Source organism: Lissotriton vulgaris, chromosome 10 (assembly GCF_964263255.1).
Source record: "Lissotriton vulgaris chromosome 10, aLisVul1.2, whole genome shotgun sequence".
Lineage (NCBI taxonomy): Eukaryota > Metazoa > Chordata > Amphibia > Caudata > Salamandridae > Lissotriton > Lissotriton vulgaris.
The window spans coordinates 317,072,761-317,099,308 of NC_141698.1; the positions used below are offsets into that span (position 1 = coordinate 317,072,761).

Below are 26,548 nucleotides of genomic sequence, written 5' to 3' on the forward strand. Positions count from 1 at the left end.
TGCTGGGGTTGGAAAATGTATTAGAAAATGAAGACAGGGCTCATGACATTTCTTCCCTAGACAGCGTAAAATCAGTAAAAAGCTCAGTGGCAGTCATGCAGATTTTCGAATTGACTGTAACCAATGATTTAAGGGCATGTAACGGTAGACTAGATCCAGATAAACCAGCTAATTATACATACAGTAAGGGGACATCTAAATCATTGATTGATTTTATATTGATCACAACCAATTTGTGGCATCTGTTGTTGGCTTTTACGGTCGTGAATAGACCAGAAAGTGACCACTTTCCATTACAATTGGGGTTACTTCCTCATCGCTTTTTAACATCTGATGGTGAAACAGAATCTAACAAGGAGGTGGGAGAGGTCGAGGTTTCCAACAACAGGAGAGCTATAAAATGGCCACACATCCTAGCAAAACAAGATACACTTATGGGTATTTATAACACCTTCTCAGACATTATCCCCATATACGATAACTTGAGTTTGGGATCCCATGAAGTCCTCAAAATGCATTACCATCTAGTTGAGTCATTAATTCCCCTTCTGAGTAAAACATGTAGTAATAGTAAAGGCAATATAAGAAGGCAATTGGAACTAGAGACACCGTGGTACAACAAACAGTGTGGTCTAGCTAAAAGTAACCTAATTAATGCCGTGAAATCCAAAGATCAGATGAGGGTTAGAGAGTGTAGAAAAGAATATAAAAGTCTCCTCTCTAGGGCAAAAAAGGAATGGGATGATTTGATCTGGGAAGATCTTTTAAATGCTGCTAGGAAGCATGACCAATGTACCTTCTGGAGCTTGATAACAAAAAACAATAAAACGGGTAGCTCCAATAGGGACTTTTACTTGGATGAAAAAATCTGGTATGATCACTTTCTAAAATTATATGACTTGACAGGGGTGCACCTAGACAAAAATTATTCTTGATCTTTTCCTTCATGTACTAATTCAGTTAAATTTAGTATTGAAGAGACACTGTGTGCAATAAAGGCAGTAAAGGCCGGTAAGGCACCAGGCCCGGACAAATTACCCGGGGACTTATTCACCCACAATATTGAAGTATGGTGCCCCTATATAAATTTTCTCTGTAACTCCATTTTGTTAGGAACCCCGATTCCCGAATCATGGAAGGGGGCGGAAATAGTCACCATCTATAAAAAAGGGGACCGCTACAATCCAGGTAATTACAGACTGATTAGTTTAATTGATATTTTACAAAAAAATTTTGCCAGACATATTTTAAACCGACTTTTAGACTGGGTTGAGGAATCCAAAATCCTCTCAAAATATCAAGCAGGATTTAGAAATAAGACAAGCACTGTGGACCAGGTGCATAGGTTTATGTGTATTTGTTGGAAATACGTCCAAATAAAGAAGTGTAGTATATATGTAGCATTTATGGACTTACGCTCAGCGTTTGATCTTGTCCCTCGTTCCCTATTATGGGATACTTTAAGGAATATAGGTGTCCCGGATGAATTGCTGTCTAATCTTATAAAGCTTCACACTGATAATTTTGCAAAAGTAAGATGGGGAAGAAACGGCGAACTCACTCAAGCCATACCAGTTAAAAGGGGGGTACGACAAGGGTGCGTGCTGGCCCGACCCTTTTCTCTTTATTTGTAAATGATATCCCCCCCTACCTGGCACAATGTAATCATGATTCCCCGAAACTATGCAATGAGGCAATTACAGCATTGTTATTTGCGGATGACACCATTTTAATATCACAAACACCCAAAGGCTTACAAAATTTAATAAATCAATTCAATAGTTATTGCGAACTAAAGGGGTTAGAAATAAACTCATCTAAAACTAAATATATGGCCATTAATCCCCCAAAAACTTTCAAGAAAAATTTGGCCCTGAATAATACTAAACTAGAGTACGTGGAATTTTTTGACTACCTGGGAATCAGGTTTGACAGTAAAATGTCCTGGATAAAACAACTAGAAAAAAGTAGGCTGACACTTAAACACAACTCTCTCCCTATTCTAAAAATTCATGGAGGGAGTACCTCAAAGGCTATAACTCCTGCGATTGAAGTGTTTAAAGCTAAAGCACAATCTGCTGCCCTGTATGGGGCCGAGATTTGGGGGCCTTACTCAAACAAAACATTTGATACTGAGGAGAATGCGTTTAGTAGGCGCCTACTGAGATTACCAGCAAGAACACCCTTAGTTCCTGTTTTTCTAGATACTAACCTAAAACGTACTGATCATCTATGTTGTCTGAGGCCATTGCTTTACTGGGTAAGATTATGGTCTACCCCGGAACTCGCGGACTATAGAGCTGGATTGATGGAAATTAGGGAATTGGACACTTTTAATTCGATCAAGTGGCTGAGACATATATCCACTTGGCTCACAAAAATAGGTCTCTCGCACTTCTGGAACAATCCAACCACCTTGCAAACCAACTGTAAAGATCAGGTAAAAACCGCTTATTGGTACTACATGAATAATAATGTATATGAACGTGCCACTGGTTCATTAACACTCAAGTTTTTGCAATTTAAGGACATCCCCATATTCGAACAATTTATGGATGAAATTGAACCACCTTGGCCAAAACCATATATCTTCAATACAGATATGGGGTTTTACAGATAAATGCAAATACTTGCCGGTGGGGAAACTCCAAAGGGATTGACCCTTATTGCAAATTGTGTGAATTGAAACAAAACGAAGACGAGGCTCATATCCTTTTCTTTTGCCCGTTATACAAATCTCAACGTACGAAATGGATTAAACCTCTTTGTAAAAATTTGGGCATACGTTCATACAAAGAGGCAGAAAGGTTACTTAGATCTTCAACCACTCGGTTGATAACCTTTGGAGTCAGTCGGTATTTCCACAATGTTTGCTTGATTAGGAAAAAATATGGACTTAAAACATAGAACACTAATATTTTAATTACTGGCATTTTAACTATTTAAATAATGTACATAGTTGTTTTTTAATACTAGGTCTTGCAAATTAAATATAAACTGGAAGAAATCCTGATTGTATGCTTATCATGAAGGGTGGAAAAGTAATGTATCCCCGCATAAACTGTAAATATTCTTGCGATTCTAACCGGGGACTTGTCCTATGCACACTCTGTATCTTTTTAAAAGATGTTATTTGTTTTTTAAAAATGATGTTTATGAATGTATTTTATATGTGTTGGCTTTATGGCAAAATGTCGAATAAAAGCTTTACAAACAAATTCACCTGCCTCCGGACCTGCACCGCTCCCACCAAGCCAGACACCAGCAACAACCACCTCAAGTGCATCCTGCTCAACACCCGCTCCGTCCACAGGCATGTCGTGGAACTCTGGAACCTGCTCGACGCGACAGCACCAGACGTCGTCTTCCTCACTGAAACCTGGATGAAGGCCTCCTCAGCGCCCGACATCGCCATCGCCATCCCGGACGGATACAAGATCACCCGGCGGGACCGCGTCAACCAGATTGGAGGAGGTATCGCCATCATACACAAGAGCACCATCCGCATCACGACCAGCTCCGACGACACCTTCACCGCCGCCGAACACCTCCACTTCCAGATACACACCGACCCCAAGACCACCCTCATCTACAGACCCCCGGGACCACGCACACAATTCAGCGAAGACATTGCAGACTTCATCAGCCCGCATGCCCTTCCCTCCGTCGACTACATCCTCCTAGGGGACCTCAACTTCCACCTGGAGAACAACAATGACAGAAACACCACCACCCTGCTGGACAACCTCGCCAACCTCGGACTCAAGCAACTGGTGAACACCCCCACCCACTACGCCGGCCACACGCTTGACCCAGTCTTCTCATCCAGCAAGCACATCTCCTTCAGCCACTCCAGCGGACTCGACTGTACCGACCACAGCTGCGTCCACTTCAGCTTCAGAAGAACTACGACTCCCCACCACCTGCAACAGGTTCCCCGCCGGAGCAAGATCACCGCCGAGCAGCTCACCGCCTCCCTGTAATGGCTGGATTTTCTGAGTAGGTGGAATCAGCCCCCAGGGGCCCCTCCAACCCAGCCAGAACGTACTCACCTTCCCTCCCCAGGACCACCTATATCCAGGCACCTGGTACCTACCTGAGGATGGGGAACTCGCAATATACAAGCTCATATTATTAAAAACACCACTAAATCTATAGGGATACTAAGAATACTCACTGATTACTAGGGATATCCATACCCTACACCACACTTATTCACATCAGTTGGTCTCGCGGCCACCCTGACCCAGACCGTTCTACCCTAGGGCAGATATTGCGCACAATCCGGTGCGACTACACATGGGCCTGCAGAACCCAATGCTCCCTTTTCCAAAGTGTTCGCAATCCTGCGAAACTACACACTAGTTCAACTACCTAGTGCTCTCATTTACTCAAGCCACAATCCTGTGGGTATCCACACTGGTTCGACCCCCCAGTGCTCTCATTAACGCCGCATATCAACGACGACCACATTCCTATGAACACCTATACATATATATATATATATTGGGATATTATCTCAGCTGTCTACTCGGGATGAAACTACAATAATAACTTTGAATATAGTTCCAGATTATAGTGTACTCCCTGCTCTTGGCATCAAAAGTCCACTCACTCCCTATTTATGTGATCCCCACTTACCTGATTGGGATTACTCATCCATTCACGTGCCTAGCAAACACCTAGGAGCTATATTTACCTTCATTGAACAAGAATAGGGGCTACACACCAGTTTGTTATAAACTGGGGGTTGTTTTATTATAACAATATAAACATTTACACAAATCAACAAAGGCTATAGGTAGAACACACCGCTTGAAAGAGAAAAGATTAAACATAACAGGAACACTCCGCTGAAAGGGAAAAGATTAGACATAAAGTGTAAGTGTAGCTAATGTGATGAAAACAATATCACCTGATTAGTGTGAAGTCTTGTTCTAGCTGTCATCTGGGTTCCTCTCTCGTCTGTGCCTTGGCTCATCTCAGACTCTCTCTCTCTCCTGCACTCTTGGGTACACCTCTGCGCTGATCACTCTGTCTCTGGACTCCTCTCCCCCACACGAACTGTCCCTCCACCTTCCGTCTTCAATCTTAATGGTTCCTGCCGCTCTGATCACCGTTCATTCCACTAGCTTATTCACTCTGTCTCTGCGCCAATGTCCAATTAACTCCATCTGCTCCCATAGGTTAGTCCACGAGCTCTCCTCTATCTCTTTTAAAAGGCATTACTTCAGACTCCAGCTATTCACACCTCCTCCTGATAAGCAACTGCTTCTGACTGCTTCCTTCAGTTCCAGCTCACTATTCAACTCAGCTCTTCTCCAGATTGAACCCTCTCTCTCTCTGCCAACTCCACTCCACTGCTCGACTCTCTGCTGGACTCTCCCTCTGCTTGACTGACTGACTCCGCCTCTGCACTTCACTGATATAGAATGCTGTTTCCTCATGGAAAGTTCCAGCCAGCAGCTTCCTCCCACCAATCCCATGCACCAGGCTCCTTGCGCTAGACGCTCCCACAGTGACCAGTCTGCTTGTTTCGTCTAGAGACCTGAGCCCGGGAACAATTCCTGATTAGATTCAGCTCTGGCCGGTTCTCTCCGGTCCGCTTAGGGCGAACAACAGTTATAACTATAAACATTGCTTTTGCCCTGAAAAGCCTCTCTGCTTCCATCAAGATGGAGTCTCTCTAGCTCTAGGCCTGTAGGCCTGAAAGGGGTGAAATGCTCCTTAGCTCTGTCAGAATACCTACCTAAACCATACCAAAGTGTCTAATATGTCAAAGCCAATAGGCAATAGACAGGTTAAAGTCAAGAATAAAGGCATATTAAGCAGCTATCCTCTTCTAGATCTGGAAAAAAGGCTTAAAAGGGCCAACACAGGCTAAGAATACCTATACTAGATGCGAGCAAGACTAATGATCTATATCACTGCTAAATAAAGCCAAAAACTCTGCCATTACACTCTCTCAGCCAGAACCCTCCCACCAGCACAACGAACCCCAACGAAGCAGCCAGCAACCTCACCAAGTGGCGGACGCCTGCGCCGATTACCTCGCACCACTAATGAACTCTCCCAGCAGACCCGGCAGCAAGAAAACCCCCTGGTTCACCGACGGACTCAAGGACTCCAAGAAGAACTGCCGCACTCTCGAGTAAGCCTGGCGGCTCGACCAGAACACAGACAACAGGACCGCCCTCAAGCACGCCACCCGCAAACACCATCAGCTGATCCGCGCCACCAAGAAGGCGGCACTCAAAGAACGACTGGACAACAACGCCCACGACAGCAAGAAACTCTTCAGCATCGTCAAAGAGTTCTCCAACCCCAGCACCGGAAACGACATCACTCCCTCGCAAGACCTCTGCAACTCACTCGCCTCGTTCTTCCACCGCAAGATCGCCGACATACACAACAGCTTTGACGCACAGACCACGCATCCTACCACCGAACCAACGCCCGCCACCACCACCCTCTGCAACTGGACCCCGATCCGCACCGAAGACACCACCCGCACGATGAACTCCATCCACTCCGGATCACCAACCAACCCCTGCCCACACCACGTCTTAAACAAGGCTGACGCCATCATTGCACCCCATCTCCGGGACATCATCAACACCTCCTTCCACACCGCCACCTTCCCGGAGAGCTGGAAGCACGCAGAGCTTAGCGCCCTCCTGAAGAAACCAACGGCGGTCCCCACCGACCTCAAGAACTACCGTCCCATCTCGCTCCTTCCTTTTCCTGCCAAAGTCATCGAGAAGACCGCCAACAGACAGCTTGCCGCCTTCCTCGAGACTAACGGATCCCTCGACCCCTCGCAGTCCGGGTTTCGGGCCAACCACAGCACCGAGACCGCCCTGATCGCAGCCACCGACGACATCAGAGCCCTGATCGACAACGGGGAAACAGCGGCCCTCATCCTCCTGGACCTCTCTGCTGCGTTCGACACTGTCTGCCACCGCACCCTAGTGCAGCGCCTCAGCAACATCGGAATCCAAGAGAAAGCACTGGAGTGGATCATCTCGTTCCTCGCCGGAAGAACCCAGAGAGTCCGCCTCCCCCCGTTCAGATCCGAGGCCACCGAAATCATCTGTGGCGTACCACAAGGATCTTCACTCAGCCCAACCCTCTTCAACGTCTACATGAGCCCCCTCGCAGCCATCGCACGCCAACACAACCTCAACATCATCTCCTAGGCCGACGACACCCAACTGATCCTCTCCCTCACCAACGACCCCGCCACCGCCAGAGCCAGCCTACATGAAGGGATGAAAGACGTCGCCGACTGGATGAAGAACAGCCGCCTGAAACTGAACTCAGACAAGACAGAAGTCCTCATCCTGGGATCATCAATCTCCGCCTGGGACGACTCCTGGTGGCCCCCTGCCCTGGGCACCGCTCCCAGGCCAACGCACCACACACGCAACCTGGGCTTAATCCTGGACTCCTCCCTCTCAATGACTAGACAAGTCAACGCTGTTTCCTCATCATGCTTCAACACCCTGCGCATGCTCCGCAAGATCTTCAGATGGATGCCCACAGAAACCAGGAAGACCGTTACCCAGGCACTCGTCACCAGCCCACTGGACTACGGGACCACCCTCTACGCCTGGGCACCGCTCCCAGGCCAACGCACCACACACGCAACCTGGGCTTCATCCTGGACTCCTCCCTCTCAATGACTAGACAAGTCAACGCTGTTTCCTCATCATGCTTCAACACCCTGCGCATGCTCCCCAAGATCTTCAGATGGATGCCCACAGAAACCAGGAAGACCGTTACCCAGGCACTCGTCACCAGCCGACTGGACTACGGGAACACCCTCTACGCCGGAACCACAGCCAAACTTCAAAAAAGACTCCAACGCATCCAGAACACCTCCGCACGACTCATCCTGGACATCCACCGACAAAGCCACATCAGCGGACACCTGGAAGACCTGCACTGGCTCCCCGTCAGTAAGAGAATCACGTTCAGACTCCTCACCCACGCACACAAGGCTCTCCACAACCTGGGCCCCAAGTACCTCAACGGCCGCATGACCTTCTACACGCCCACCCGCCAGCACTGATCGACCAGCCACGCCCTCGCCACCATACCACGCATCCGCAGAGCCACCGCCGGAGGAAGATCCTTCTCCTACCTGGCCGCCAAGACTTGGAACTCCCTCCCCATCCACCTTCGGCGAACCCAAGACCATCTCTCCTTCAGGAAGCAGCTCAAGACCTGGCTGTTCGAGCAGTAACGTACCCCTCCCCCCCAGAGCCTTGAGACCCTCCCGGGTGTGTACCGCGCTTTACAAATGCCGTGATTGATTGATTGATTGATTGACGGGCTATGGGGTAGGGGTATTATAGCTATCCAGTTCAGTGAATTATCCATTTCGATGGCGGTTTTTTCACTTACTCCTTCATATTATTCATTACCTTAACTGAGCCTGATTTCAAGTGCTATAAAAGCACTCTCAATGTTTGAAGATATACGAATGAAAGTAGGACATCACGAGGACTAAAGTGCCATTTTATTCCAATGCAATAACAAATATACTCACTTTGTACACCACACTAACCAAGGGTAAATATAGCATGCAGGGAAGGCTTACTCCACGGCATGGTTGAGCGATAGAAATGCAGAGCATGAAACAGTAATCCAAATGGATACACTCAGTGAATTGTTAGATTCTATATAGCTCTCATGCACACTAGATTTTAGATTTAGAAGAGTGCAGTATGAAATGAGCTCTCATAAAATAAGCTTAATGATGCTTAGTTCACATCATGTGCAGTTTTGCCTCAACCCCAAACTACCTCATCCCAAAGTCCACCCTCCTACCTGGCATCAATGTGATTCTTGATCACACTACAAAGCATATTTTGTGGCCCCCGCTGAAATGGACCCAAGCAGTCTCTACTGACTCAACGTGGAGAAGAAAATCCAAGAATTTTAAGATGGTAAATAGCATGTCAGGTAACTTTGTTTTCCCTGCTTTGTTACACTTTTTCATTTAATTGGAGGAGAAACATCAGGTCTTTGTAAGCCTGTTTTGGAAATCCTGTTACTGGCAGGTGTAAGGACCAGTCTAAAAAACACAGCAGCGTTCAATGCTTGGCTACTAATTGGAAGCTCGGATATCAAAGACCATCAAAAATAAGTCTAATACATTCTGGCAGAGGTAACAGACTCAAAGTTCAATAAAAAAAAAAGAAGTCTAAAGGAAACAATTTTGAGGGTTAAGGGGTTTCTAAATATGAGGCATTGTGGAGAGGTAGCCATGGTGGACAAAAATAGAAGGCACACACTGATATACATTTACCACACTGCATTCTCAATATTTATGGCCAATTTTGTCACCTTCATATCACTGCTGTAGATACAATTCATAGGAAGATGGCTGAATGAAATTACTCGTAATGTGAATCTGGTTCTAGAGTGATCAACTATTAGCCACGTCAAACTGAGCATTCAAGTCGGAGGCGGTGATGGGGGGCTGGGGGCATTTAAACCTTTTCAGAGAACCATGCAAAAATGAGATACATTTAAAAGATTTGAGGTTTAGAAATAGTAAACCAAGTGAATAAGTGCTCAACAGAATTCCAATAAACCCAAAGACCATGAAATGCTAAATATTTTATTATCGATTTACGGTTTACATGTTTAACAAAATTTTATATTTGGTTAGCAATAAAAACATCATTGCTTTCAAACGCTACATCATATCTGTGTGCATTGAGTGAATCCATGTTAGCAGTTCCAACTCAGATGGGGAATTTGAAAAGATAGCCCCGAGAATGCATTGCCTATAATGAATTTAAACAAAGTACTGGTTTTGCGATGGCACTGGTTACAATAGTGAGCATGTTATACACACACAAATATTTTAAGGTAACATTACATTGCTTATCTGAATATTTTAACTGTCAAATAATAGAAACAGCATTCTCTAGGATATGAAAAAGCTGCAAAAATGAATGGAGACAATTACCTTGAATGTAAATTATAGAACACGGACAACAGCAGAAGGTATAGGTGCAGCTTGAAGAGCTCAATGCTACAATTTTCTGGGATGATGTGGGGATTGTTTGAGAAACATGATTCTTTTAAAAGATTCTCTTTACAAAATTGGGGTGGATAACTGCTGAACTAGAGTCACTCAATCCTTTGTCTATGTTGACACACATCATTAAGAACATTTTACAAATGCAATGCCCATTAACTGTTTTTTAATAAATCACAGTGATTTAAAGTACGTTCATTTCTATGACCATCAGTGTTACCAAGAACACACACATTTGTTATTTCAGTGCTGTGTTTAACATCTTACAAAGTCAACAGCACCAGGAACACAACACAAAATGTAGGGCAGAACAAAACAATAGTCATCACTATTTATTATTCAGACACAGTTATAGTTGACTGGTTAAATTATAAAAACACATCAAGCAAACATAGAAGTGCTACACATCTTATATGAAATTATAAAGGATATTCGTACAAATGTGAAATCTTTCACCGACCTTAAAAACAGACTTTAGGTGCAATATCTCAATGTTCCACTTTTTACAGTTTAATCCCACTAGTATACTTCAACAAAGTCTGACATCAGTTGGGAGACAACAATGGTGCACAAGCCTCTAAAAACAGTTTGCTACATGTTCCAAACAAACAAATGTATATAGATTGTATACAAACTCCCACCCACATAGAAAATAACCCAAACATACACACGTAGAGGCGTACAGGCTTCACACAAAAAGAAGGGAAAACAAAAAACTGTGACATTTATTTACGGATCAAATGTGCCACAAAATTGAAGAGGTAGAAGTGAAAGGTTCTTAGATTTGACTAATTATTCAGTCATTTACAGAAAACCATCAAAAGCAGATTACAAGAACTGTTTGTAATATCCAACATTTTCAACACTTTAGAACACTTTTCCGGCCTTTGACTTTCTTTGTACAACAAATGCACATCCACCAGCAATATTTTATAAGCTACGAACACCTCCTTATATTGAACTATATGAGATGTTCTGCATCAGACATTTAAAAAAAATAAGTATTTGAATATATTGGCAATAGACACTTGAGATATATTGATGCTTTTCAAGTTTCTTATTAAAACTATATCAGTGTGTCAAATTTGGCAATGTTCATAAGCATTTTATAGAAATAAAATAAAGCAAGACCACAACAAGCTTCACTGAAATATTAATGATCTAAAAGAAGATTTTTTAAGAACAGTTATTCTTATTTTTATGTGTCCTTTCTCAAAGCACATGCCCACAATTGTTATTCTACACAATTTCTTATAGATTTTGGCTTTGAAAACTATTAAAATAATCACAATCATGAAAATGTAAAAGATGCCGAGCACTTCATTAGCAGATGATGTTCTGCATCTTTTTTTTCCCCACACTTAACTAAATACTGAAACACATGCATGCTCTGTTTGCAGAAGAGCACTTTGTGGTAGTGTGGTAAATACTGAAATGAAGTTATGTTTGAAGGAAAGCTATTCTTCATGGCAATTCGATTCATAACTATATCTATAAATGTAAACTTACAAAAATGGTGTATGCCAGGCCACTTAAACTATCCGCTTTGCAACTTGTAATTTCTACATTTGTTGTAACAGTTAGGAAAGTAACTAATAGTTTTCATACAGCTGAGGCTCAAAAATGAGTCAAAGATATTTTACATACAATTATAAACCTGAATGCAGTTGTGGAAACACTAGTCTTAAAATGTTACTTCACTTTGAGATCCACTTCCACCTTTTTTCTCTGCAGCCTATATCAATGATAATGTGTTAAACACTATCTTCCAAGGTTCATCATATATCCAGAATAGGTCAGCTAGGACGCCTAAATCCATACAAGATTTTCTAAATATCCCAAAAAAATAAGGTTACACTTGATGAAAATAAATGATAACCTATTTAAAGAGTCAATGGCTAGCCTGAAAATCTGGTGTGCATTTGGTCCTCTTGAGCCTATGATGAACACCTCTGAAATAGGGGGTAAAAAGCCAAATTGCAGAGACCTACCAAGCCTTGCCAGCAACCTTTCTATTGGAAAGGCCTTTGCTGATTATCATTTCAACTAATCGTTGGAATTGCATACCCTCCCACAACTACTTTATGTGCGGACTACTATATAGTGCACATTATCTTAAAAATCATTTTTTATTTTTGGGTGTTAGAATATTTAATAGGAGCTCTTCTAGACCCCCGCTGAAGACCCATTCAATTTTGCAAAATCTTTGGCACTATATTCCATAGTGAAATAAAAATATATGTGCACAGTATTATTAATATGTTTACAAGACACTAATAGTTTAAATAAATGAAAATCTGTTTTATGAAATACTTAGAAAGCATAGCTAATAAATGATATGATTTTAATATACTTTGTGCATGCATTACTTTTTCTCCATCTTCACAAAGAAGCCAATGCCTTCTGTCATGGCACCACTGATCCAAACTATGGAAACTAGTCTACGCTTTATATTAAAAAAAGAAGTAGAATATCTGCTAATTATCTAAAGTATGATATTTAACGACAAACTGATTTCACAGCAGTACGTAAGCATCCAATGCTTAGGCATTAGGTACAGCAGCAGATATTTCCTTTGATTTATTTAAATATATAAGCTGCCTAAGTATTATGCCAGACAACTAGCAATAGCATGCAAAAGTTACTATTAAAATTAAGATGTCTGATGGGTAGTAGTAGCAAAGCTACACTGTATTAAAAACTGACCACTTCCAAGTATTTAACAGACCCTTGCTCAAGCATGCAGATGGCAGGTAACAAACTCTAAACTTCCATGTTTAGAGAAGTGTTTCAATACCCAATATAAAAAAATCAGTTATGTGCTATATGTTTAACAAGTTAATGTACTTCTAATTAATGTACTTCTATGTACTTTTTTTTGCGATTTTTTACTCTTGCCAAAATCTAGCTTGAAATTTGAATATTGTCTTTAATATTTATTAAGCAAACAATTTCTGACCTCTGCAGTTAATGTTGTGACTATTGTGAATTGCCTAGAACATGTAAAGTGTACTAAGGAAATTAACATTTTGTGAAACTTATTACGTGAAATGGAAAAGAAGTTTAAAAACAATAGTTCTAATCATGTTCAAAGGAAAAGGGACTAGCTCTCACATGGAATGGACTGCCATACTTTCAGAAGCTGCTATCTTCATGATATGTTCCTTTTAAACTATATACATATTGTGTATTAAGACATAAGAAATAATGTCAGTTTTAAAATTAAGACAAAGGCTTTTCCAAAATAAATTCAATAGTAAAATGTACTGTTTGTCCTGTAACAGCCTATTAAAATGATCGTTAACACCTTTATTAGTTACATGGTCCTGATCCACCTTGCATTTTAATAAAGCATATTTATGAAAATAAATATAATTATAAAGATACAATATGCTTATTTGGCCCGGTTTAGTCAACATAAAAGTATAAATCGAGCCCCTTCAAAAAAGTAACTCACTACTAATTGCTTCTCCTCCCAAGTCAGGCCTAGGGCACAATTGTTGAAGAGGTCTCTGTTGGGTTTCCAATCACATGCTTAAACTCACTCAAATATTTCATAAGAAATTCTTAATTCATGCTCAAAAAAGTAGCACACCAAAACAATTAGTTGAAACCATGCAACACATGCATCCTTTGGAAATAAACACATCCAACCATCATTTCAGACATCATTTGGATAGAAATATGACACTTGTTGTCAAACTGAAATTTACAACCATCTCAGCACAATTTTGCACTTTCCATTACCTTACTAAACATATTTCAGTTTACCCTGGGACTGTAGATTAGCCAAGGATAGAAAACATACATTTCATTGATATAGGAAAAAACCCAACAAAAGCCTAGATCAATGCACAAAACACTGTGTAAATTCTTTGTGTGAATATATAACTGATTTGCTTGCAAATATATCTCTGAAATCCAGAAACACTGCAGGCAGATCATAATAATGTACACTTATTTAAATAAAGAATGCACTATTCTATGAAAGCATTATTGGGTGTTCTGTTTGTTTAGCAACGTGTATTCCCTTTGTTTTTTTAATCACAACAAAAAATGATGTTATATATATATATTTTAACAACAGCAATAAAGGCACTTAGAAAAAATGTAATGGATTAGGGTCACATGGAAATAACATAATAAACAAAAGGTGATTAAGATGCAATATGCCCAGTGCAGTCACTACTACAAAGCAACTGTGCAAGGCTTCAAATTCTATCCAGTAAACAGTTTTGAAAATATAAAATATTCAAAGCTACATTCAGTTAGTACACAAACAATTAAATGGTATCACCATACATTTCAAATATTGTAAACGTTCTTACAGCTACTTTAATTTCAAAAACAAAATTTATCATTCAATCACAAACACAAGTTTGACCTGAAATTTTTGCGCAAAATATTGCACACAAAAATGCACCCCGTGCAAAAAACACAGCTAAAAATATTTGAAAACATCTTGTACTAATATTGAGTAGAGTAACAGTGAGGGGGTGTTTTAATCCACTCATCTGCACTACAGATATACAAAGATAATGGAAGTTGTGCTCAGCCTTCCAGTTAAAGGAACAATTTCTCATGAAATCTGATTCCCTCTAACACCATCCAACTCCTGCAGACATTTGTCAAGGAGACACTTATTCTCTGTATAGCTGGCAGCTATTTGATAACAGCAGGAATAAGCTATTCCTCCTCCTGTGCAGTAAAGCACTCAACAAATTTGGTATAGCTATAGTTTATGATGGCACAATGTGTTAATATGAACTTCTTCCTAGCATGAGATCTTCCAAACAGATGACAAGGGTACCTTTGTTTTGTTAGGACCACTAAAGATTTGAACAAAGCAAATTCTCAGTGAGAGAAACAATTAATAAAGTCATTTATGTTGTTGCTGTGGATGCAAACAATTGCTTCATTATAAGAATTGGGATCTCTAAGAAAAAGCAAAAGGAGTAGCCCTGAAAAGATTCTTGATGAAGGTAATGGATTATATCTGGGTACAACTACCAGGTGTTCCAAAAAAGCTAAGATTGTCAGAAAGAAAATTTCAGCAGTGTAACATTTTGACAAAAGCAACAGATTCGGATAAACTATTATTAATGAAACGTTTTTTGGAAGTAGGAGACTGTAAAACAGTAGAACAATTAATCGGGTGACAGAAATTTCACTGTAAACAAAGATCATGGGCACTTTATTTGTGAAGAGATTGTTTGATAAAAGTAAACATCTTATTCCAATTTGAAACGCCCAGCTCCAAGTGTCAGTTGCGTTGCATTAAGGGGCATAAGGAATAGCTGCTTACTTGTGGTTGCCATGAAAAGAGGTTTCTGTTTTGCAATGGAAATCAATTTCCATTTAGGAACGGTTAAAATCTGCATAGACCCCGGAATGCCTTTGGAAGAACTACTTAGGAAAACTATTCAAGCCCTTACACCTAGCCCTGCCACAACCTTCTCATCAAGGAATAAACAGTGTCAAGCTTTTGGAAACTACATGGCTGTGGCTATCATTTTGTTTGGTTGTTTTAGATAGTAAATACATTTAGTAGTAATTAATATAAATACACATGTATTCATCAGTATCAGAGATAAGCAGTACTGTCTCTGCTATCCCAGCATTTATTAAGATGAGCTTTTGGTTGTCAAAATGACCACTGCTCATTATTGACCTGTTTTCGTTAAACACAATCACAGCGAAGGCCAATAAACAAGAGTTGACCTGTCTAAAATATATCAAGTCATACAAGAAATATAACTGCTTTTCTGAAGCTTAATTTAAAGCATCAGCATTTCTTTCTACTCTTAAGCTTTACACTTACAAACTGCATAACAAATATAATCAAAAAGCTAATGGATGTGACCTCCAATGTAGGTAAAAGGCACATTGCTGGACTTAAATAAAGCCTTTATTTTGTTCAGGAGTCTGAGTTTAATCCAGTATAGTTAACCATTGAGCGTATTAAGTTGTTGTTTGCTTACCATATGAGGTAAAAACATTGTAACACAAATCCTACATGCATGACTTATGTGCATTACTCAATACACACCATACCTTTAGATTTATTATATAAAAAACAACTATGCTGATGCTTAAGTACTTGTGCTTCCATTATGGCACAATGAGAGATTGATTTTGAAACTGTGATATCGTTAGGGGATTTAGACATGTTAATACCATTAAAAAAAAAAAAAAAAGGAGTTGAGCAATTGAAAATACTGTGAAAATTAGATAACTCAGAAAATTTGATAATTGACTTAAGACCAAAAATTAATTTGGAAGCCCCACATACTTTTATAAGTCACCAGGAGAATGTTCATTTTGTGAAACATATTATATTAAACAATGCACAGTGTAAGAATACTGCTAATAGTTCCAAGAGTGCAAATTATAGGCGAATCACAAACACATGGGGTGGAATGAGGAATGAATTTAGGGAGCGCAGTTGAGCCATCAAAAAATAAAATTAAGGTTGGCAGAAATTTTTGGTTACAATAAGCAAAAATGCCATTAACCTAAATGAATTATAAAATGTTTAAGAAAAAGGTCTACTATCTTTGAAGCCCATTTATGGATGACCCATTTAACTGGGTATGAGGATTGTTTCTTTAAGATGCACTTGCAATGAAAAAACAATTTGAAAGCAAATTGATCTCTTTAAAATGGTGGACCGTGATGGGTGAAGCAGTGCAACAACTGAAACGATAGAGGTTTTGGAGAAAAAACAGACTACTTGCCCAATGTAGAACCCCAAAATCATCTTTGGCATTGCAGAGTTCTTCAAGTTGAGATACATCTAGATGCGTTATTAACTTGAAGGTAAAGTAAAATAAAATGTTTTGTTGTTTGAACAAATTGAATTGTCTTACATCATTAGTTGCCATAGTGGTTGTCTAAGGGAAAAGCTGATGATTGACTGGATAAGTAACACATTTAATTTGGCCGATCTGGCAGCACATCTTACAACTTTAAGCAGTGACCTGCCCAGAATTTGAGAAGGCAAAGCATTTCCTAAGTTTAAAGGCAGTGAGCTTATACTTTTGGAGGCACATTTTATTTATTTTTTGGAGATGAGGGTCAGATGGAGGTAAAAAAAAAAATGACACTTTCCTAAACTCTGAGCTTAAAATACAAGTTAAATCTCAGAGGTGCTGACACTGTATGACGTTTCTAAGACAGTATAGGATAGGCACGAAGAAGGGTTTGAAAATGCAAAGGAACTTTGCCACTCTGCTATAAGACTCTGAAGACATCAGAGTTGTGAGTACCATGAACATGAATTTTTTTTTAAATATACGAAAAGCCAAATTATTTCAACTATTTCTTGAGAAGATAAAGAGGTCTCAGGTTCAGTAATTTTGAGACGTTTGAGCATCAGAGATAAGTCTAAATGCTGGCGGCTGAAACTGATGAGGGCAAATGTCTTGGGTATTAAGGTTGCAAGAAACGATAATCCACACTAGGATTGGGCAGAACTGTATTTCAGTACAGTAGAAAATAAAATAACCCCTTGACGAACGACCACATCAGAGATATGCAGCAACAGGCAGAGCAGAAAAAAGAAAGAATAGATAGCATCATTTATCTGAACATACAAGAGTTCCTAAAAAAAATGAATGTTTATCTTGTTAGGAGGCTGGGCACAAAAACCACTATCTTGAAAGCTTCACTACAGAATACTTCCTTTTGTGCTATAAAAGGAAATGTACAATATTAATCTCCTATCATCTTGCAGCCCGTTTCTTTTCCAATTTTACAGAAATTGTAAAAAAAAAAGAAAAAAAACACAAAAAAACAGTTTTCATGATCAACTGATTTTGTCCAAAAATACATACAATTTCTAAAGTACTATAGCAACAATATCAAATACTTTACCTACTTGAGGTTGAAAATTATTGACTTTCTTGAAGTCATTTAAAAAAATTTGCTTTGACTCACCATATAGAAATGAAGACATTAACACCATAATACCAAGACATGTGAGACATCAATCATTTAAGCTATTCAGTCTTTTTCTTGACCCTTGTGGTGATAATCATATTCCTTTAAAATTATTGAACACTTTGAAAATATAAATGCCAAAGAACATGGACTGGTTATTTGCAAAATTATTGTTTAAAACAGTCCCAAATTAAGACAACTGTTAAAGCGGTAAAATACTCATTTAGTGTTACCAGAAGCAAGCAAGCAAGGATGTCATTTCCTAATATCCCATTCTGTACATTCACATTAATACATAACACTTGTGATTGTCTAAGCCACAGGATGAACACCAGATGTAGAAATTAAATACATTAAACTCTCGTTAACCTAAAACAAACTGGTTAAAACTGCTTTGGTAATCTAGGAGAGTTAGCCTTTTGAAAATACTTTGCAAACCACTTCCCTCCCATCCCAAATTCTGTATGTTATTTATTTATATATAGCCTATACACATTTCCTGAGTATTGTTACATTATATTAGTGGGAAGGTTTGGCAATAATCTAAATGTATATTTATATATGTGTATATATATATATATTAATAACCTGGCCCTTTAAATAAAATATTTATTCAAAACACTAAAATAAATAGGGAATGTTTCTCAAAACGATAGTACCATAATCTATTAATAACCATATAATTCTGAATAAGTGCATACTATGTTAAACAGATATTCTTGTGGCAATATTACATTTAAATGCCAATCCTGAGAGACATTCTTTTAATCACCTGATAACTAAGACTTAATGAAATACTCCTACAAACGGCTTTTAATACAAACCATTTGATGTATATAAAAAAAGTATATTTGCCACACGGAACACACTACACCACATGAGTTTAGCTCGGATTAACCAATCACAAAAGCAAACCAGAAAGAGTATTTGGGATGCAAAACAATGAGTATTACCTACACCCAGATATTTCAAGACATCCTAATATAGAATGGTCAAAAAATACAAAGTGCAGAACAAACGAGTTGGGAAAGAGAATTTTGTTAGAAAGACAGAGCTAAGTAGCGTATGCTCAATTTGCAACTTAATATATTCATTTTATACACTGCACACTCAAAATGTGTAATTTGTAAAACACATACTTTGCACTGTGGAAACAAAGCTCCATGACTATCATTTGTGGTATTCCACTTAACAGTGGTCAGTTTAACATTTTCTACTGTACAAATAAGGTCCTCCATTAATTTTATGCATGGTTTCTTGCATCCTTGCATGGTTCTGACTGTTCTTCGTTATTTTGTTTTTTGCATTCATTGTGGACACGTTCTGCATTCAAGTCCATTGCACTGCTATCAATAACCCATCCAAGACACAACTCCTTCAAAGCTCTTTCCACATCTTCTTGTTTCACAGGAGTAGTCAAAGAGGTTTTCGGTAAGGTCATTTGAAGGGCACACCAGAGTGCTGTACGTGCCTTGCGAGTTGAAACAACTAGCTCTTTAATAGCTGCAGCTAATCCAAGGACATCTAGGGGCAATAAGGTAGAAAAAACTATCAAAAAGTTGCACAATATTAATACAAATGATTGTTCTACACAAATGACTTAATATGACAGGCAAATTTAGAGCACAAGTTTTAAAGGAAATTCAGGTATCCTTTACAAAATCATGTTTTTTTGCGTTAATCGTGGAAAATAGGTAACTGATAACATGAATACAAGTACACGACCACTAATTTTCAAATTAAGATTTGTCAATGATATTGCACTTTAACACCTAGAAATATAACCTCTATTCTGCTAAAGAGCAGCTGCATATGCCATAAGTTGGCCTCTGTGTGCGCTAGATGATATCAGAAGGGCAGTTGTTTGTTAAGTACATACAATTTTTACTTTATATTAATAAGCAATCGCTAAGTCAGGAGGTCTTGCCTGTGACACCTATGTTTTCCACATGTCAGATGCAAACGCATGAAGGTATGGTGACCATACTGGAATGATTGTTCTTACAAAGAAAAACCACTAAAATACGGTCATTGGGAGTGCTTACACTTGGGCATTCAACGCAAAACTAGTTCTCCTTTGCTTTAGGAGACATCACTCAATGACTTTTGCTGTGCAAGCTTTTGCATCCACAGTAGCCATATTTGAATGGCATTTCGAAAAACATGAAACTTTTCCAAAATGGCCACATGGCAGCTGTGTGCATAGTGGCAATCTTAAAATGATTTTCTTTTATTTACCATAAGAATAACTCAAAGATGCTTACCAACAAAACATGCACACTTGCAGCCATTTTGAAACAGTTTTAAAGTGACTGGCAACCAATACAGCAGCGGGCAGAGCTCAGAGTGTGAGAGCTCTAGGGAGGCAAGTGGTCGCTGTGAAGCAAGAGATTAATTTTCAAGACTAGAGAGAGCGAAAGATAGAAGTCACTCGTACTGAAATGCAAGGTCCGACAGTAAAGGAAGGCTACAGGTCATCCAATCAAAACAGTGGGAGATTGAAATGCTCAGTGGGCAGGGCACAACAATAGGGGGGAAAGCTTTCAGAGCAGGAGCATTGCAGTTAAACAGACAATAAAATCATTGACTATAAGCAAGGAGTCGATAAAAAGCCAGCTCTAAGTTTTTAATGGATTTAAAAGGTCCAGATGCATGATCTAACAAGCATTTGCAAAGCAATGGTCTCGGCATCATTAAAGGTAGAGCTATTGGCATTGCTCATGACATTTTTTTTCTTTAAATCAAAAATAAATGGCATTGTCATTAACATTGCCAATACACAGCACTCTGCACTCAACAGCACACAATGCTCTGCACACTCTCTCTGCGCACACTCTCTCTGCGCACACTCTCTCTGCGCACACTCTCTCTGCGCACACTCTCTCTGCGCACACTCTCTCTGCGCACACTCTCTCTGCGCACACTCTCTCTGCGCACACTCTCTCTGCGCACACTCTCTCTGCGCACACTCTCTCTGCGCACACTCTCTCTGCGCACACTCTCTCTGCGCACACTTTCTCTGCGCACACTCTCTCTGCGCACACTCTCTCTGCGCGCTCACTACTCTGCGCGCTCACTACTCTGCGCGCTCACTACTCTGCGCGCTCACTACTCTGCGCACTCACTACTCTGCGCACTCACTACTCTGCGCACTCACTACTCTGCGCACTCACTACTCTGCGCACTCACTACTCTGCGCACTCACTACTCTGCGCACTCACTACTCTGCGCTCACTACTCTGCACTCACTACTCTGCACTCACTACTCTGCACTCACTACTCTGCACTCACTACTCTGCACTCACTACTCTGCACTCACTACTCTGCACTCACTACTCTGCACTCACTACTCTGCACTCACTACTCTGCACTCACTACTCTGCACTCACTACTCTGCACTCACTACTCTGCACTCACTACTCTGCACTCACTACTCTGCACTCACTACTCTGCACTCACTACTCTGCACTCACTACTCTGCACTCACTACTCTGCACTCACTACTCTGCACTCACTACTCTGCACTCACTACTCTGCACTCACTACTCTGCACTCACTACTCTGCACTCACTACTCTGCACTCACTACTCTGCACTCACTACTCTGCACTCACTACTCTGCACTCACTACTCTGCACTCACTACTCTGCACTCACTACTCTGCACTCACTACTCTGCACTCACTACTCTGCACTCACTACTCTGCACTCACTACTCTGCACTCACTACTCTGCACTCACTACTCTGCACTCACTACTCTGCACTCACTACTCTGCACTCACTACTCTGCACTCACTACTCTGCACTCACTACTCTGCACTCACTACTCTGCACTCACTACTCTGCACTCACTACTCTGCACTCACTACTCTGCACTCACTACTCTGCACTCACTACTCTGCACTCACTACTCTGCACTCACTACTCTGCACTCACTACTCTGCACTCACTACTCTGCACTCACTACTCTGCACTCACTACTCTGCACTCACTACTCTGCACTCACTACTCTGCACTCACTACTCTGCACTCACTACTCTGCACTCACTACTCTGCACTCACTACTCTGCACTCACTACTCTGCACTCACTACTCTGCACTCACTACTCTGCACTCACTACTCTGCACTCACTACTCTGCACTCACTACTCTGCACTCACTACTCTGCACTCACTACTCTGCACTCAGCACTCACTACTCTGCACTCACTACTCTGCATTAGCACTCTGCACTCACTACTCACTACTCTGCATTACAACTCTGCACTCACTCTGCACTCATTTAATAGGTCTCACCGTTTTCTGCATACTTTTGTGAGAGACTGTTCTATTTCCTTGTCACTATTTCGTTCCATACTTCGTCTTTTGTTTGTAAAATTTGGGTACATTTCCTGTTTGTCTCCAATGCCGTCGTTTTGTTTAGTCTGCAAATTCTTCTTTCAAAGAGATCTTTTAAAAGTTTACATCATAAAAACGTCTCGCAAAACATAATTTCAGGCCGCCTGTCACATTACACAGTAGGAGGCACTTTAAATATAGAATTGAGTATGCCCCCGGAATGCCGCCGCGGCCGCCCCGGAAGGCAGGCACGGTCGCCTGTGACGGGGGCGGGGCCACGTTCAGACCAGAAGGAGGCGGCAGGCGGAGTCGTTGCGTCTCGCGGCCCGGGGCTCCTGTGAGCGGTGTGGAGCCCCGGGGCCGCGCCAGCAGGAGGTTGGGCGCCGCGTGGTGAGCAGAGTCCCCGACATTGGCCAGGTAAGTTCAAAAAAGGCTGGGGGGGCTTGGTGCGTGTGTGTGTGTGCGTGTATGCTCGTGTGTGTATGTATGCGTGCGACGGTGACGGGGAGGGAGGTAGGGAGGGGGGGGCCTCGGTGCACGTGTGTGTGTGTGTGTGTGCGCGCGTGTATGTGTCAGGGGGGGTGTCTCTGTATGTATGTATGTGCGTGCGTGCATGGGCGCTTGTGTGTGTGTATGCGCATGCGTGTGGGGTGCTTGCGCTTCCCAGGAGACAGCGCCTGGCCACAGCGCGCGTTCCAGTTACAAATCGCCTGGAAGGATGCGCGTGGCCAGGACTGTCTCCTGGGAATGATAGTCGCTGACAAAAGATCTCGGCGGAGACGCGCTTCCGCGCGTTGACGCGAGACCTAAAAACAACTAATACATTCAAGTGCAGTTAAGGGAGAGAGATTAATTGTGAAATTCAGGTATAACGGTTCCAATCTACCTTATAAATACACACTTTCTTGCCCATGTTTCTGCAGAGCTTCAAGCCTCATACCACTTTGTAAGGTATAGTTAGACTAATATGAAGCCCGTGCTATTCACACAATGCATCAAAGGTATACTATTCCTGTTGACTAGAGTGCAAGTTCTTGCTTTGGGCTTAGGTAGATGATGCAATTTAGGAAGTGAAAGTGATACTCAACAAGGACGTAGTAAAAACTCAGTATTCAACACTCATTATTATTATTAGATTTATTATTTTCTATGGTGTGGAAGTTAATATAAAGCTTGGACATGATTTGCTGATAAATACGCCTTTTGAAGACAAACTGCCCTTCAGATAGTCTATATGCAATCAGGACTGTTTTGAAAGCAGAGATTGACAGAGCCAATTTGAAATCCTTGAATAGTGGCACTATCATCTGCGTGCATCGTATGTTCTGTGTTACGGACATGAAGCAGACAGGCAATGTGTACGTTTATTGGAGTGTGTTGGGTATACTCAGCAAATGCGGCTAATAGCTTTTAATGCCCAACAGGCTAGGGACACAATCTGTCGCTCCCTTATGCATCCCTCTCTTTGGTTCCGGTTCATAAACATGAGGTGAGCAATTACCAGCAGCTAAAGTCTTCTGCACCGAGGGCATTAACCACTGTAAATATCCTCAGCAGAGGAAATTAGATGCATTTGTCCCACTATTCAAGTCCCAAAAACTTGTTGATTAAAAATAGCATTACATCTCAAACACCTTAATTGAAATAGCTGAGAACCAGTTTGCCTATAAAAAAATTAGAGTACTTACGACCTACCTACATTCAATCACAAACTAGAGAACTACTGATTGACACCACCCCCTCCAATATGCATGCTAAACAGAAGGCAAAACGAATTAAAATATACCAAACTCATTTAAAAGAAAACGAACCAACAGAGTATCTAAGTGCTATTTTCAAAGGAGCAGACAGGCAGGACATAAGAAATATAGGCTGTATGTACAGCATTTTCTCGGCACACACTAGTTTAACCAGACATTCTAAAGAACCCTAATCCTTGACAAAGCTGGTTAACGATTCTCAAACATTCTTTCCGGCTATGAATAAGAGAGGGGTTATGGTTTTCCAGTTTCATATATCCATCTATAAACATTTTTCTACATTTAAAGTGATTAGAAATTTGTCTGCAGGTACTGCGTGTTCAGCTACTTAAAGTCAAGACACCCATCAGGCGCCAACACCAGGCGTGCAACGCCAAATCCCTGCCAGGGGACTGGGTCGTTCGGCCCGGGGGCCCCATTTCCTGGGGCATTTTGTTTTTGAAAAGGGAGGAGGTGTATGTGGTCTCCCTATTTGAGCCTCTAGTAGCCAAAGGGACGGGAGGGGGAGTGTGTGTCTGACCAGCCTACCAAAGTAGGCCCCAGGGATCCAATCCATGGGGCTATACATTAATCATAGGGAATTGGGGCGTGTGGCTCTTCCCTCTCCCAACCTTAGGAGGCTCTGGGAACCCAATCCCTCAGAGCAATAACATTTATTTTAGGGGAACGTGCATTCCTACACCTTCGCCCTAATGGGCTCTGTGGACCCAGTCACCTGGGGCTAAAGAATAAAAATAAGGTGGGGGCATGGCTCCCCCCTCCTGAGTTATAAGGGGTTTGATGACCCCATTCCCCAGGGCCAAAAGGTTATTTTAGGAGAAAGGGGCATATTTCCCTCCCCCTAGCCCAAATGGGCCCTATCCCCGAGATTCAACACTAATAAAAGGGGATGGGGGTGCGTGGTCCCCTCTCCCCAAGCTTTAAGAGGCCCTATTGACCCCATCTCCCTAGCCTTTCAGTGTAAGTTGGTGCCCCCACATATCACTGGGGGCCACAGGCAGGGAAACTAACTGTACTCCCACCCACCTGGAGCATTTCTCAAAGCTCGCACCAGGTTGGGACACACTTCTGTAAATGTCTGCATCCTGCAGACAGGTAAAAGTACGGTGCACCGGGGAGGGCTCTCTGGGACACAGGTAAAGACCGGGCCTTGGGGATGATGTACTTGGGTCCTTGTAAGGCTCAGGGAGGGGAGCTGCGTGCCCACCCCTCTATTATATGGACCCAGGAGATGAGGTCTCCCTGAACTATTTGGGCTTTGAGAAGGGTGATGCTTGCCACCCTCCCCTTAATCTAAAAGGTCTGGTCCCAGGATAGGGCCACTGGGACTGCTACAGGCTTGTGGAGGTGGCCTGGGAGATGGGGTCCATCTATGGTTCAGGGAGGGGGCGAATGCCAATTCAAAATGCAGCTGAACTTTCTATTTTTTTTTTAATTAGTTGCGATCGCATGTGTGTCCCGCTGCTTTTTAAACGAAAATTATTTTAGATATAATTTTAGCCCCCCGGGGGTGGGAGGGCGAGGGTACAGGGTATCCTTACCCTGCCTCTTTATATTAGGTTTCGGTCTTATCTTCAGGACAGGGAACAAAACCCAAGTCTTGTAATGGCTGCCTGCAACACTTTCCCCTCATGTTCCAGGCAGCCAATCAGAGCACTGTTCCTGCAGGAGCAGGATGGCTCATGAGTAACTGGGCCAATCAGAAGGCTTTTATTTTTTAAAATTCGGTACGGAGGACTCTTGTGAAAGTCCCTCGAACCCAACTGTCCAGATATATACAAATATATTTGATCATTACAAACTAGTAAATTCATTTCCACCAGATCAGTTCCGCTTCCTGACAAATTTAGCATAATTCCATTCAGCAGTTTTGCAGTAGTGCTGCTCTAAGAAGACCATGGAAAAATGCATGGGGATTGTGTGTTTTAGGACCTCCGTTTCTAATTCCCTTCTGCTTGGCGGATCATGCCGAGAAGTTCCATGCACAAACGAAACAAAAAGTAGCACATTTTGGAAACTTTTGAGAAGGTTTGACAAACGGTGCCTAAGTTATTAGCAAAACATGATCCTAACTAAAACTACCCAGTGGAGATTGCCAGTGGGAGATATATATATTACCTACTGGTGGTCGCCAGTAGGTAGTTATAGTTAGGACCTATTTTCCATAGGAAATCCGCAACATTCTATTTGGAATAACTTTGGCGCCGGTTGACAAATCTTCGCAAAATTTTCAAAACTAATGGCCAGCTCCAGTCCGCTCCTATCCTGAAAGTCTCGGGGTGATTCGTGAAGCGAGGGCCGAGAAATAAGGGGGTCCCAAAACGTGTTTTCCCAAAGAAATTTTCCATAGGAACCGTTCATCGCAGCTACAGCTCGAACTGCATGACACCAAATTTGGCAAAGAGGTAGTCCTTGGTTCAGACTCATGCCTTTTGCTTAAAATGGTGTAAATCC

General features: G+C 41.6%; 1 protein-coding gene across 2 annotated transcripts in view; it reads right to left on the reverse strand.

The window, feature by feature from the left end:
• Window positions 1-19,019: 19,019 nt before the first annotated feature.
• Window positions 19,020-26,548, reverse strand: part of LOC147685171 (meiosis-specific coiled-coil domain-containing protein MEIOC-like) — a 312,693-nt gene continuing 305,164 nt past the window's right edge. For both annotated transcript variants that reach the window (XM_086941077.1, XM_086941078.1), the window contains exon 7: window positions 19,020-19,522. In XM_086941077.1, coding sequence (XP_086797203.1) covers window positions 19,242-19,522 — 281 coding nt within the window. In that variant the 3' untranslated portion in view covers window positions 19,020-19,241. The remainder of the gene's footprint in view (window positions 19,523-26,548) is intronic.